General features: G+C 38.9%; 1 protein-coding gene and 1 long non-coding RNA gene across 4 annotated transcripts; both read left to right on the forward strand.

The window, feature by feature from the left end:
* Nucleotides 1–37: 37 nt before the first annotated feature.
* Nucleotides 38–12709, forward strand: LOC102899276. Of its 3 annotated transcripts, none has more exons than XR_006593119.1 (4): nt 38–172; nt 679–744; nt 3379–3465; nt 12162–12709. It is a non-coding gene; the product is annotated as an uncharacterized LOC102899276 (long non-coding RNA). The 3 variants fall into 3 exon arrangements; XR_002152679.3 differs by lacking the exon at nt 12162–12709 and adding an exon at nt 9466–9525; XR_006593120.1 differs by lacking the exon at nt 12162–12709 and adding an exon at nt 5624–5635.
* On the forward strand, nt 954–2783 carry TCEAL9 (transcription elongation factor A like 9). Its single transcript, XM_019824101.3, has one exon. The coding sequence runs from the start codon at nt 1253–1255 to the stop codon at nt 1565–1567; it is 315 nt and encodes a 104-aa protein (XP_019679660.1). The 5' UTR covers nt 954–1252; the 3' UTR covers nt 1568–2783.
* Nucleotides 12710–13496: the final 787 nt, after the last annotated feature.

Below are 13496 nucleotides of genomic sequence, written 5' to 3' on the forward strand. Positions count from 1 at the left end.
TGGGGACCCGAGCTCGCTGGTGACGTAGATCTCACGTGACCAGGAGTCGACGTGTACCGAAGTCCTGCTAGTCTGGTCCTTGTTCGCGTCTGGGTATCACCTTTTCTTTAGCAGGCAAACCGCAGAGCCTGAGGGCAGTGGAAAGAGGAGTTAACTTGACGGAATTCTGCAGGTTGGTATCAAAATAGGTGCTGCCTGGGGATTTCTAGGGTGGGAGTGGCCTAGGGCAGAGACCTTGTCAAAGCCATCTCTCCACCTCCTACCTCCAAGTCTACAGAAAGTGATGACCATTGGGAAAGGGCCTAGGGGTCCGGGAAGAAGGACAAGGAGAACTGTGATAGTTTAAAAATAATCATTCTCTGCCACTTCAGACTGCTTTCCCAACACCTCCCCTCCCTCCAACCCCTGCCCCAGTCTTAAAGATAGTTTGGAAATAATCTGCTTTTCTTACTCCTTGTCTGTTGGGAAATTCCAGCTAAATTGTACTGTGGGGCGGGGGTGGGGGTGGAAGAAGTGGGAGAAGCAGAAAGTGGGAAAGTTGTCATAACCAAGTACCTTAATGAGGAAAAAGGTACAAGGTGCTGGTCGCCCCACCAAGCGTTCGCCCCTCCCCTACTGCCACCCCTCCCCCCATCTCCAACACATCCCACTCTACTCACGTTTTCTGTTTGTCCGCAGGTCTGTTATTCTTAGCACTACACAAGGCTAGAAGAGGCAAGGAAGAAACTGTTCGGATCAGTACAGGTATATGAGGGAAATGTTATAAATACCCCTGGTGTCAAGGTGAGGCATGCACATGTCAGAGGTCGTGGGCCCCACTCTTCCTACCCGCTCCCCCCCCCAAACACACACCGCCTATTCTCCAACCTACGCTGTTCTAGGAGGGTCTTGGGTTTTTTCCGGCGTGGAAAAGTGGGGGGGGGGGTGGGGTGGGGTGGGGGGGAAGACCTTGAAAAAGGCTGCAGGGAGGAACAAGAGACAGATAGGGAGGTAGAAAATGGAGGTAAGAGCCGCCGGCTCAGGGAAACTCTGATTGCTGATTGAGTCTCCCAAGTGGAAGATATTTGATGATAGCTCTGAATCAAAGAAAGCAAATGCTGAGACCTCTGTCCAGAGCACTGGTCCATTCACCAAATATTCGACTTATGGTCACCATGCTTCCTAGCAGTAATTGTATTAAGAGAGGAATAAATCAAAAAAAAAAAAAAAAGGAAAAGGAAAGAAGGAAGAAAGGAAGGGAGAGACTCACAAGATGAAATCCTGTAAAAAAATTGAAGGAAAACCAGAAAATGAGAGTGAACCAAAGCTTGAGGAAGAGCCAAAGCCTGAGGAAAAGCCAGAGGTGGAAGAAGAGCCAGAGGAGGAGGAAAAAACGGAAGGAACTTTTAGAGAAAGACTGATTCAGTCTTTGCAAGAATTTAAAGAAGATATACACAACAGGCATTTAAGCAAGGAAGATATGTTTAGAGAAGTGAGTGAAATAGAGGAGATAAGGAGAGTAAGAAACAAACTTATAGTGATGCGTTGGAAGGTTAACCGAAACCATCCTTATCCCTATTTAATGTAGTTTGCCTTGATTTTATTTTTTTCTGATATTAACATTGCCATTTAGCTTTCCTTTGATTTGCATTTTCTTGATATACCTTTTTCCATCTTTCTACTTTTAATTTGTTGCTATTAGTGATTTTAGATGCATTTCTTGTTAATCTGCATCTCATTTTTATTATATTTTGAACAATACACAAGTCTCTGCCTTTTAATAGGAGAGCTTTACTCATTTGTACAAAAAGAGGTTCCTGACAGGATATAAAATGAAAAAAAAAGTTACTAAGTAATATGTGAATATCATATTTTTGAAAGAAAGAATACATTTGTATATTACCTATATGCACAGAAAAACGTGTGAAGGATGAAAGACAAAAAGTATAATCATTTGTAGGATTATGAGTAATTTTTTACTCTGCTTATTTGTATTTTTTCTTATTCCTAGAATGTACACACATTATTGTTAAAATAATAAAAGTTTTATAACAAAAAAGAAATAACTAAGTATTTAATTTATTTCTAAACGCACTGGGGCACTTAATATTTGTTGAGAGAATTTTAGAAGCAAATGTGAATTCCAAATTACCACCAGACCACTTAGCTAAAAGAATCAATTTATATTTTTTCTCATCTGTAAAATAGAGACTCTGATCTCTAAGGGATATATGAGGACCAAATAAGGTAATCACTGTGAGCTCTATTTTAGCAGGTTTTCCCCCCCATCAGCCCATGTAGGATCCCAATTCCCAAGGGATTTGTATCAGCTATTTGGGATGATAGAGAAAGTAGTTCTCACCTGTACTTAAGAATAAATCCAGGCAACTCTTAGGTGAGTGCCACCTTTATGTTCCTTTCCTTCTGTGCCTGCCCAACCTCCCTTTATTATCCCTTTGATATTGTCATGTATATTGGATAGTTCTGCCCCTTCATCCAGGCCCCTGCCTATGGGCTGATAATGTTCTGGAATTCTCAAATAGTGAACCCTAACATATTTTTTGGAACACCCAGTGGGCTGAATCCTCAGACCCACAGAAGGGGGGAGAATGCCCATTTCTTAAATTTACATAGTTATGCAGGGCAACTTGGGCCATATCTTATAGGTATCTTGACAGTTAAGACTCCGACACAATGCATCAATTTGGGGATTGGACCAGAAGACAAGTCTGAATAACAGATGTTATGCTTTAATCAGAATTGCTTCTCTTTGAGTCTAAAGATTATGGTTTTATCTTCTGACTATTTCCTTAGGGTGAGTGATCTCTCCCAGAAGACTGGTGACAGGCCCTCCTCACCAGTTCCACAGATGCCTCTAGACCTGGGTAAATTTTAAAGGGAGGTTCTGCTCCAGATTCTGTGTCTCCATCTCTCTCTGCCCCACCACTGCTCGCACTCTGTCTCTCTCTCATAAATAAATAAACATTAAACAAATTAAAGGGAAGTTCAAGTCAGATTTGGGGATACTGCCATCCTTACCTGGAAATGTGAAAGTGCTATGTAAAACTGTGTATATCTGCATCCAAATCTACGTACCTATATAGATATCTGTATATGTATATATGGCTCACAGTTTTTCCAGTAGTGTGTTATGCTCTTTTTTGGGCAATTCATGACTTTAGACTATTCTTCAAAGTTGTAACAGCCTGATGGATGCTAGTCGGGCTGGATTCTGACTGGAGTAAAAAGCTTCCAGGGGCTCACTAAGTCAGTTTTCTAAGACAAGATGGATCCAATCCCCTGGCACTCAAAGGAGTGGTACTCAGGTAGGATATAGAAAGGCTCATTCAAACCACACTCCTCTCCATGGTGGGTCTGACTTTGGTTTCTCTGATTCAGATGAAGCAGGCACTAGACTCTCCTTTGCTGATGACCAGGCTGTCCTGGATATACTTACCTGGAGGATGACAAAAGTCCCTATAGCAGGTCAGAGCACTAGACTTCCTTTCTTCCTTTTATTTTCCTTCACAATGGTACTTGATGAGAACTTTTTATATGGAAGAAGACCTCAAAATTGAGTAACTAAAAGCATTGGTTGTGATAGTCTGTCCGAGCCATGACAACTGTGGATGCAATCAGGTTGGCGTTAGAGGGCCTGGTGGTAGGTGGGAATAATTTTAGATTTTAGATAGTACACAAATATATTAAATATATATATATATAATTGTGATGTCCATGTGTTTATTTGAATGTATATTAATGAATACTCTGTTTCAGACAAATGATTATAGTATAGATTCAGGGTGTTGTTATAAAGTTTCCTTTTAAAAAATAGTATTCAAATTAAGTTACTAAGTCACTTTGAAGACAGACATGAGGTAGAACACAATACTAATAGCAGAGGTGGTACACAGATGTGGCAAAAATCATCTTAGTGGGAAACATTCCCCTAGCATAACTGATTTAGGGATAATATCTGGAAACACCTGTCAAGAATTATGCCATCTGGGATTTTACCCTACTTACAAATTAACAAATTAACCTGCTACTGTTTAATGGATACTGGCAAAAGATGACTAGAATCCCAGGTCAGAGATTATAATATTACTCATGGCAAAAGCCATAGCCAGAGCTTCATATTGGTTTGTGTTATTTCTCCATGATCTTCAAGTTCCATGGGGTGACACAGGCTCTTTTATGGATGTCCACACATGCAGTTCTTTGTGTAACAGGAAAGAAACCTTGTATTTGGAGATTTTATCACTTTCATGGTAAACAAAAGCAAGCCTGCTCTGTGTCCAGGGAAAGATGTTACCTTGTTCTTCCAAGTTGCTTGTTGCAAACACAACTCTGACACATGGCCTGCCTGCGTAGAGTGGTCAGGGTCTTACATTCTTGGTATACCCAATAAAAATGTGCAGGGATGCTCAGAATTCAAAGCATATTGACTCTCCCAGTAACGGTTTTCTCTGTGTAGTAAATTTTAAATTTTTAAAGGTTTATTCATTTTTTAGAGACAGAGACAGAGCATGAATGGGGGAGGGGTAGAGAGAGAGGGAGCCACAAAATCCAAAGCAGGCTCCAGGCTCTGAGATGTCAGTACAGAGCCCGATGCGGGGCTCGAACCCACAAACTGTGAGATAATGACCTGAGCTGAAGTCTGACACTCAACCAACTGAGCCACCCAGGCAACCCTCTGTGCAGTAAATTTTAATGTGAATGGCAAGCCTTTCCTAACATCACAAATTTGGATTTATAATTCCAAGGTAAATAAAGCAGATAATGCAGTATACTGTAGAGTGTCAACAGGGCATTTGTAAATTTCTAATTTTTACTTAATACATAGAATTTTGAATGAATCCCAATTAACTGAAAAGAACAACTAAGAAACTAAAAGTAAATAGTCTATGAGGAACTTTAATGTTACAATAAGACATAGCTACCATGATGCACAAAATAAAAGTAGAGGAGCACAACCAATGCATTTATCAGGATACTAATGACAGGAGTAATTTTATGCAAAATTTTTCACTGAGAAACTGATAGGACAGTGTGTGTTTAAAAGCCAGCCTCAAATCCCATACACACATAATCATCTTTGCCTCTATAAAAGGAAAAGGCAAAAGCCAAGAGAAAAACTGGTCTGTTCCCTTTACAAGCAAAGTTAAAGGTAGGGTAAGGGTTGAGGGAGGGTGGGGCATCTCACACATAACAGTGTCCAAAAGCAGTTATTTGATGCTCTGACACCAGCGTTTTGCAACAGCCTTAGCAAAAACAGCTGCACCATTTGATGGATAATATAGTTGGGTATGGAGTGTCTTTTGTGTACTTATTAGCCATTTGTACATTTTACTTTGAGAAATGTCTATTCAAATATATTGCCTGCACCCCACTCCCCGCAGTGTTTTCAGTACAGTGTGGGTAAAGAATCTTTAAAGGAATAAGGTAGATCCATATGTACTACACGTTCACTATGCTTTGATTAAAAGAAAAATGAAGGACAGGAGATATAGTATAAAAATACATACACACACATACATATCCATACCCACAAACATCAAAATGAAGCCCTTTAGCTCACTAAAAGGAGTGATCATGTCTTTCTTTTATTATTTTTTTTAATGTTTATTTATTTCTGAGACAGAGAGAGACAGAGCATGAGTGGGGGAGAGGCAGAGAGAGAGGGAGACACAGAATCCGAAGCAGGCTCCAGGCTCTGAGCTGTCAGCACAGAGCCCAATGTGGGGCTCGAACTCACAAACCCTGAAATCATGACCTGAGCCGAAGTCGGTCGCTCAACTGACTGAGCCACCCAGGCGCCCCGATCATGTCTTTTTAAATGGCATTTTGATATCTCACCAAGCTTCCTGCTATCTGGGTTTTTAAGAAATAATTATTTTTAAAAATTTCTCCTAATGGATAATTGTACCATCCTTGCTTTGTAACTGTCAAATTTTTTTCTTGGACCTAGAGTCCTTTTCCCTTCCATGAACTCTCAGTCCTTTCCAGATGTTATATAATTAGCCTACTACTTAATAAAAAATGAAAGTGAAGCTAAGAGAAAGTGTCTTGGCCAAGGTCACCCAGCTGTTAAATGCAATCAATGCCTGCCTAAGATCAAAGCCCTTGCTCCTAATATTTACTCTGTAACAGTTGGTATTTAATAAATATTAACAACAACAACATCATCCAACATCATTGTGATGCTGAAAGAATTCCTGTTATTTCTTCAAAGGTCCATTCCCTTTTGAGTCCTGATCTTGGTTCCCACGGCTCTCCCTGACTGAAGCATTCTCTCAATCACTCCTCACACACTTAGCCTGGATAACCCTTACTCATCCATCTCAGAATGGATGTTACTTCTTTTTTAAAAACTTCTTTTTTTATTGAGATATAATTCACATACCAGACAATTCACCTACTTAAAGTGCACAATTCAGTGGTTTTTACTATATTTAGATATGTGCAACTATCACCATAGTCAATTTTAGAACATTTTCAAGTCAAAAACAAACACCATAACCTTAGCTATGACCCCTCCTCCCATGTCTCTGTCCCTCCAGCTCTAAGAAAATACTAATCTACATTCAGACTCTACATATTTCCCTATCTTGGACATTTCATAAGAGTGTGCTTGTATAAAATGTCTTTGTGACTGGCTTCTTTTACTTAGCATATGTTTTCAAGGTTCATCAATTGTGCAGCAATTTCTTTTTATGGCTGAACAATATTCTATTGTATGGATATGCCACATTTTGTTTATCCATTAATCCATTGATGGATATTTGGGCTGTTTCCACCTTTTACTTATTATGAATAGTGCTGCTATGAACAAGTTTCATGAGGACTCATGTTCTTATTTCACTTGGGTAGATATCTGGGAATTTAATTGCTGGATCATACAGTAATTCCATGCTTAATTGTTTCAGGAATTGCTATACTGTTTTCTAAAATGGCTGAACATTTGACATTCCCATCAGCAGTGTGTAAGGGTTCCATTTTCCCCATATTATTAAGAACACTTTTTATTATCTGACTTTTTGATTCTAGCCATTTTAATGGGTGAAATGGTATCTCATTGTGGTTTTGATTTGCATTTCCCTGATGACTAATGATGTTGGAAATTTCTTCATGTGTTTATTGGCCATTTGTATATCTTATTTGGAAAAATGTCTCTTCAAATACTTTGCCCATTTTAAATTGGGATGTTTGCCTTTTTATTATTGAGTTATAAGTTTTTATTTCATTTACAAGTTCATATCAAATATATGACCTGTATATATTTTCTCCCATTCTGTGGGGTTGGCTTTTCACATTCCAGATGGTGTATTTTGATGCTCAAAAGATTTTAGTTTTGATGAAGTTCAATGTAGTTTTTCTTTTGTTGGTCATGCTTTTGGTGTCATATCTAAGAATCCTTAGCCATATCAAAGGTCATGAAGATTTACCCCTATGTTTTTTTTTAAACAATTTTTTAAATGTTTATTTATTTCTGAGACAGAGACAGACAGAGCATGAGTTGGGGAGGGGCAGAGAGAGAGGAAGACACAGAATCAGAAGCAGGCTCCAGGCTCTGAGCTGTCAGCACAGAATCTGACGCAGGGCTCGAACTCACAAACCGTGAGATCATGACCTGAGCCGAAGTTGGTTGCTCAACCAACTGAGTCACCCAGGCGCCCCTATGTTTTTTTCTAATAGTTGTATTATTTTATATTTTATATTTAGATCTCTGATTTATTTTTAGTTAATTTTTTTGTGTATCCTGTGAGGTAGGGATCTAATTTTATTAGTTTGCAAGTCACTAATTGTTCTAGCACTATTTGTGAAAGGATGATTTTTTTTTCCATTGAATGGTCTTGGCACCTTTGTTCAAAATTGGCTGACACATGGTTTTATTTCTGCACTCTTGGTTCAATCGCACTGACCTATATGTCTATCTTGTATGAGTATCACATGGTCTTGATTATCACTGCTTTGTAGTAAGCTTCAAAACCAGAAAATGGTTTGATGTACTTTACTGTTTTCCAAGATTGTTTTGGCTATTTAAGGTTCCTTGCAATGCCATAAATTTTAGAATCAGTCCATCAACTTGCATGAAGTAATCAGATGGGATTCTGAAAGGCATTGCACTGAATCTGTAGATCAATTTGGGGAGTATTGCCATTTTAACAATATTAAAATTTTAAATCCAGGGGCTCCTGGGTGGCTCAGTCAGTTAAGCGTCTGACTTCAGCTCAGGTCATGATCTTGCAGTTTGTGAGTTTGAGCCCCGCATCAGGCTCTGTGTTGACAGTCCAGAGCCTGGAGCCTGCTTCAGATTCTGTGTTTTCCTCACTCTCTGCCCCTCCCCCACTCGTGCACTGTGTCTCTCTCTCAAAAATAAACATTAAAATTTTTTTAAAAACATTTTGAATTCATGAACATGGGATACCTTTTTCCATTTAATTGCATCTTTTTTTTTTTTTTCTTAAGTAAGCTCTATGACTAGTGTGGGCTTGAACTCATGTCTGTGAGATCAAGAGTCACATGTTCTACCAACAGAGCCAGCCAGGTGCCCCAAATTTTATAGATTCATTTTTTGGTAATCTCTACATCCAACATGGGGCTCGAACTCATGACCCACGAGATCGAGTTGCATGCTCTTCTGACTGAGCCAACGAGGCACCCCATCTTCTTTAATTTCTTTCAATAATGTTTTGCAGTATTCAAAATATAAATTTTGGACTTTCCTTATTAAATTTATTTCTAAGTATTTTATTCTTTTGATGCTAGTATACATAGAATTGTTGTCTTAATTTCCTTTTCAGATTGTTCATTGCAAGTGTATAGAAACGTAACTGAGTTTAGTATATTGACCTTACATCCTACAACCATGCTGAAGTTACTTGTTCTATTAGTTTATCAGTGGATCCCATAAAACTTTCTATGTACAAGATCATGTCATCTGTAAATATGGTTCTACTTCTTATTTTTCAATCTGGATGCTTTTCATTTGTTTTTCTTGACTAATTGCCCTGGCTAAAATGTTCAGTGCAATGTTAAATAGAAATGGTGAGAACACACATCTTTGTCTTGTTCCTGATCCTACGGGTAAGGCATCCAGTATATTCAGCACTAAGTCTGATGCCAGCTGGGGTTTTTGGTAATGGATGCCCTTTATCATGTTGAGGAGGTTCCTGATTTAGGGATGTTAAACCAACTTTGCATTCTGGGATAAATCCCAGGTAGTCGTGATGTGTAATTGCTTTTTTATGTTACCAAGATTGTTTTCCTCGTATTTCTTTGGGGGATTTTTGCATCCATTTCTATAAGAGATTCTGGTCGATACTTTTTCTTGTCATGTCTTTGTCTGGTTTTGTCTGGTATTAGTGTAATACTGATCTCATAAAATGAGAGCTGTATTCTTTCATTTTCTATTTTTTGGAAGAGTCTGTGAAAGATTCTTATTTATTTTTTTAAATGTTTTTATTTTTATTTTTGAGACAGAGAGAGACAGAGAATGAGCAGGGGAGGGGAAGAGAGAGAGAAAGACACAGAATCCAAAGCAGGCTCCAGGCTCTGAGCTGTCAGCACAGAGCCCGACGTGGGGCTCAAACTCATGGAGTGTGAGATCGTGACCTGAGCTGAAGTTGGATGCTTAACCGTCTGAGCCACCCAGGTGCCCCAAAAGATTCTTCTTTAAATGTTTGGTAGAATTCAGTAGTGAAGACATGTAGGCCTACATTTTCTTTGTAGTTTTATTATTATTATTATTATTATTACTTATTCAATCTCTTCACTTGCTATAAATTTCTTCAGATTATCTATTTTTTCTTGAGATAATTTTGGCAGTTTGTGTATTTCTGGTAATTTGTCCATTTCACCTAAGTTATCTAATATAATGGAATACAGTATTTTATATTATTCCTTTATGATCCTTTTTCATATCGATAAGGTCAGTAGTCATGACCTTTTTTTAAATTTCTGATTCTAGTAAATTGAGTTCTCTCTCTCTCTCCTCTCTCTCTCCCCACCCCTACCTCCATCAGTCTAGCTAAAGTTTGTCAATATTATTGATCTTTTCAAAGAACCAGTTTTGGTTTCACTAGTTTTCTCTACTTGTTCCATTCTCCATCTCATTAATTCATGCTCTACTTATTATTATCCCACTTTCTACTTGCTTTATGTTTAGTTTGCTCTTTTTTCCCCACAGTGTCTTAAGGTGGAAAGTTAGGATTTTGATTTGAGACCTTTCTTCTTTTTTAATATAGACATTTAAAACTATATATTTCCCTCTAAGCTCCATCCCAGAAGTTTGGAATATTGTATATTATCCATTCCATAAGCTTTGATATGATGTATGTTGTGTCTCATTTTCATTCATTTCAAAGTATTTTCTGATTTATTTTTTGATTTGTTGTTTGATGCACTGGCCATTTAAGAATGTTTTGCTTAATGTCGAGATATCCATGAGTTTCCTATTTTTTTCTGTTATTGATATGAAATATTATTCAATTATGGTCAAAGAACATATCTTGTATCATTCCTAACCATTAAATTTATTTGAGGTTTGTTTTATGGCCTATCACGTGGTCTACCATGAATAATGTTCCATGTGTATTTAAAAGAATGTGCATTATGCTGTTGTTGAGTGGGATATTCAACATATCTATTAGGTCTAGTTAGTACATGGTGTTCTCAAGTCTTTTATCTCCTGGTTGATCTTCTTCCCATTTGGTCTATTTATTATCAAAAGTGGGGTATTAAAGTCTCCCAACTATTATTGTTGAATTGTCTATTTTCCCTTCCTTTTTGTCACTTTTTTTCTTATGTATTTTGTTGCTTATAATTGTTATATATTCCTTTTGGATTGAGTCTTATCATTATAAAGTGTCCCTCTTGCTTCTGGCTTTTGTTCTGGCATTGGAAACAAATCGGAACAAATTCCAAGAACTTGGAAGCCGTCGCTCCATCCTAACAACCAGTAGAACACTGAACAAACTGAAAAACAACTACTCTTCTTAGATCCATTAGAGAATTGAGGCCACTGAGCAAATCATTGCTCCGAAAAAGGAGACACAGACAGGCAAATACAGAGAATTATAATTTGTTGGCACAAAATCCATGAACAGAAACTTCTTCAGGAAACCAGTACTGAGGTAGGAAAACCTAAACTAAAATCAACAAATTGCCAGAAGTTTAATGTGGACATGTCCAGAGAGGCCTAGTCTTAGGGGGTGCTTCCACACTTTTATGAGTTTTACCTCCAGAAGCCCTGGGAGGTTCTCACAGTGAAGACTCTAGAATATCTTCTTGTGCTTCTGGCAAAGGGAGAGGAAAAGTAGCTGTTTTTTTTTTTTATTTATTTATTTTAATTTTTGATATTTATTTATTTTGAGAGAGAGAGAGAAAGAGTGTGAGCAGACAAGGGGCTGAGAGAGGAAGACATAGAATCCAAAGCAGGCTTCAGGCCCTGAGCTGTCAGCACAGAGCTTGATGTGGGGCTTGCACTCATGAACCACGAGATCATGACATGAACTGAAGTCGGATGCTTAACCGACTAAGCCACCCTGGAGCTCCAAAAGGTAGCTGTTTTTAAAACATGTGGAGCATTCTAGTCTTTGTAAGAAGGCTTTCCCTCAAGAGAAACTGTTTCACCAAGTCTAACCTACTAGAATTCTAACCTACTAGAATTTTATCAGAGCCCAGCTGACATGGAGGAAGGGAAATATCCAAATCCAATCCCCTCTATCCATCCTGTCTCACCTAAGTAAAGGTGGGGTAGGCAACTGAGAAGTACTTGTGAAGGCCGCAGCCCTGACCATACGCAGATGTTAGGCTCATCTAATTTCCAGTTTCAATAATGCCTTTGGGCATCAATTGCTCTGTAGACTAATTGAATCAAATTAGGTTGCTTTGAAGGAAGAGTTCCAAAGGTCAGTGTTTGATATTTGTTCTAATCCAAGGAGGAATACTCTTCCCAACCATGTCCTTCTGTGGCTCTTTAAAACAATATAGCCAGGCCACAGTTAACTGGTATCTTCATCGAATATATTAATCACTTCCTAAATGCCTCCGCCATAACCATCACTGTTTTTAGAGCACTCGTGGCTTGAATCTCTCCATGCTCTGTTCAAAATTAAGTAAGTTTCATCAGGAAAATGTTAGAACCTATAAGCTTTATGATTTTTTTCTCTTCCCAGGCAAAATCTCTGCACCTGGACTCTGGATCTGGGAGTGAGGACAATGGCATTCTTCTTTCAGAATGACACTTCTGCTTTAGGAGCTAATGTCTCAGTGGAGATAGAAAGGAAATAGCAGCCTGAGGTTCTCTCAGCAGCCTGAGGCTTACTTTTCATAGTGTGAAACCATACCTTGAGCCAAGCCAAAAGCAAATAGGGCACCTGTATTCTCAATCGTGTCACACCCACGGGACAACCCCCATTCCATCAGTGAGGGCTGGTTGGAAGGAGAGAGCACTCCCCTCTCAACTGCACTCACCTGGAGATTCTCACAGTGAACACTCTAGAATATCCCCTTTTTATAATTTTCACCAGTTTCACTGGAGAGTAGGTCAACAGAGCTCTTCATGCTGTCATGCCAGAAACTGACCTTCTACACATTGCTTCTTCCTGGAAAACTTCCCTGGGAACTGGATTAAGTCCTCATACTCAGGGCTCCAACTGCCCCTTCAGTACTTACTACACTCTTCCTCTGGCTTCCTCCCATTAAATCATGAACTCCAAAAGAATATAAAGGCTATATCTACTGTGTTCTCTTTTATATCTCCAGGGCCTTGCCTAGCACATAGTAGATGCTCAATAAATTATGGTTGCACTGGGGTGCCTGGGTGGCTCAGTTGGTTAATTGTCCAACTCTTTATCTTGGCTCAGGTCATGATCTCATGGTTGGTGAGTTTGAGCCCTGTGTCCAGCCCCACGATGGCAGTGCAGAGCCTGCTTGGGATTCTCTGTCTCGATCTCTCTCTGCCCCTCCCTTGCTCACTCTCTATCTCACTCTTTCTCAAAATAAATAAATAAATATTTTTAAAATGATGGTTGAACTGAAAGTATAGTTCTTATATTTTTAAAGTTTTACTTTTAAAAGTTTATTTATTTTGAGAGAGAAAGAGTGCTTGTGTGCGCAAGCAGGGAAGGGACAGAAAGGGAGAGAGAGAGAGAGAGAGAGAGAGAGAGAGAGAGAATCCCAAGCAGTCTCCACACTGTCAGCATGGAGCCTGAAGTGGTGCTTGAACTCCCAGAACTGCGAGATCATGACCTGAGCCAAAATCAAGAATAGGATGCTCAACCATTGGAAGCCACCCAGATGCCCCTTGTTCTTATATTTTTCTTACGTGGAAAGTGCTAAGTCCCGGGAATCAGTACTCCTAAATATGGTACTGACATTGAGACATGAAATGGGCAGGCAGTGTCTAGCATAGAAAAAGTCTCAAACAATAGACGGATAAAAGAATGAATGAGATATAGATTTGGGATTTATTAGTAAATGAAACTGAGTAGAGGTTAACAGCATGGATT

Source organism: Felis catus, chromosome X, assembly GCF_018350175.1.
Source record: "Felis catus isolate Fca126 chromosome X, F.catus_Fca126_mat1.0, whole genome shotgun sequence".
Lineage (NCBI taxonomy): Eukaryota > Metazoa > Chordata > Mammalia > Carnivora > Felidae > Felis > Felis catus.

Coding starts and splice junctions, on each gene's coding strand:
- TCEAL9 (XM_019824101.3), top strand. CDS start 1,253: ATGAAATCCTGTAAAAAAATTGAAGGAAAACCAGAAAATGAGAGTGAA.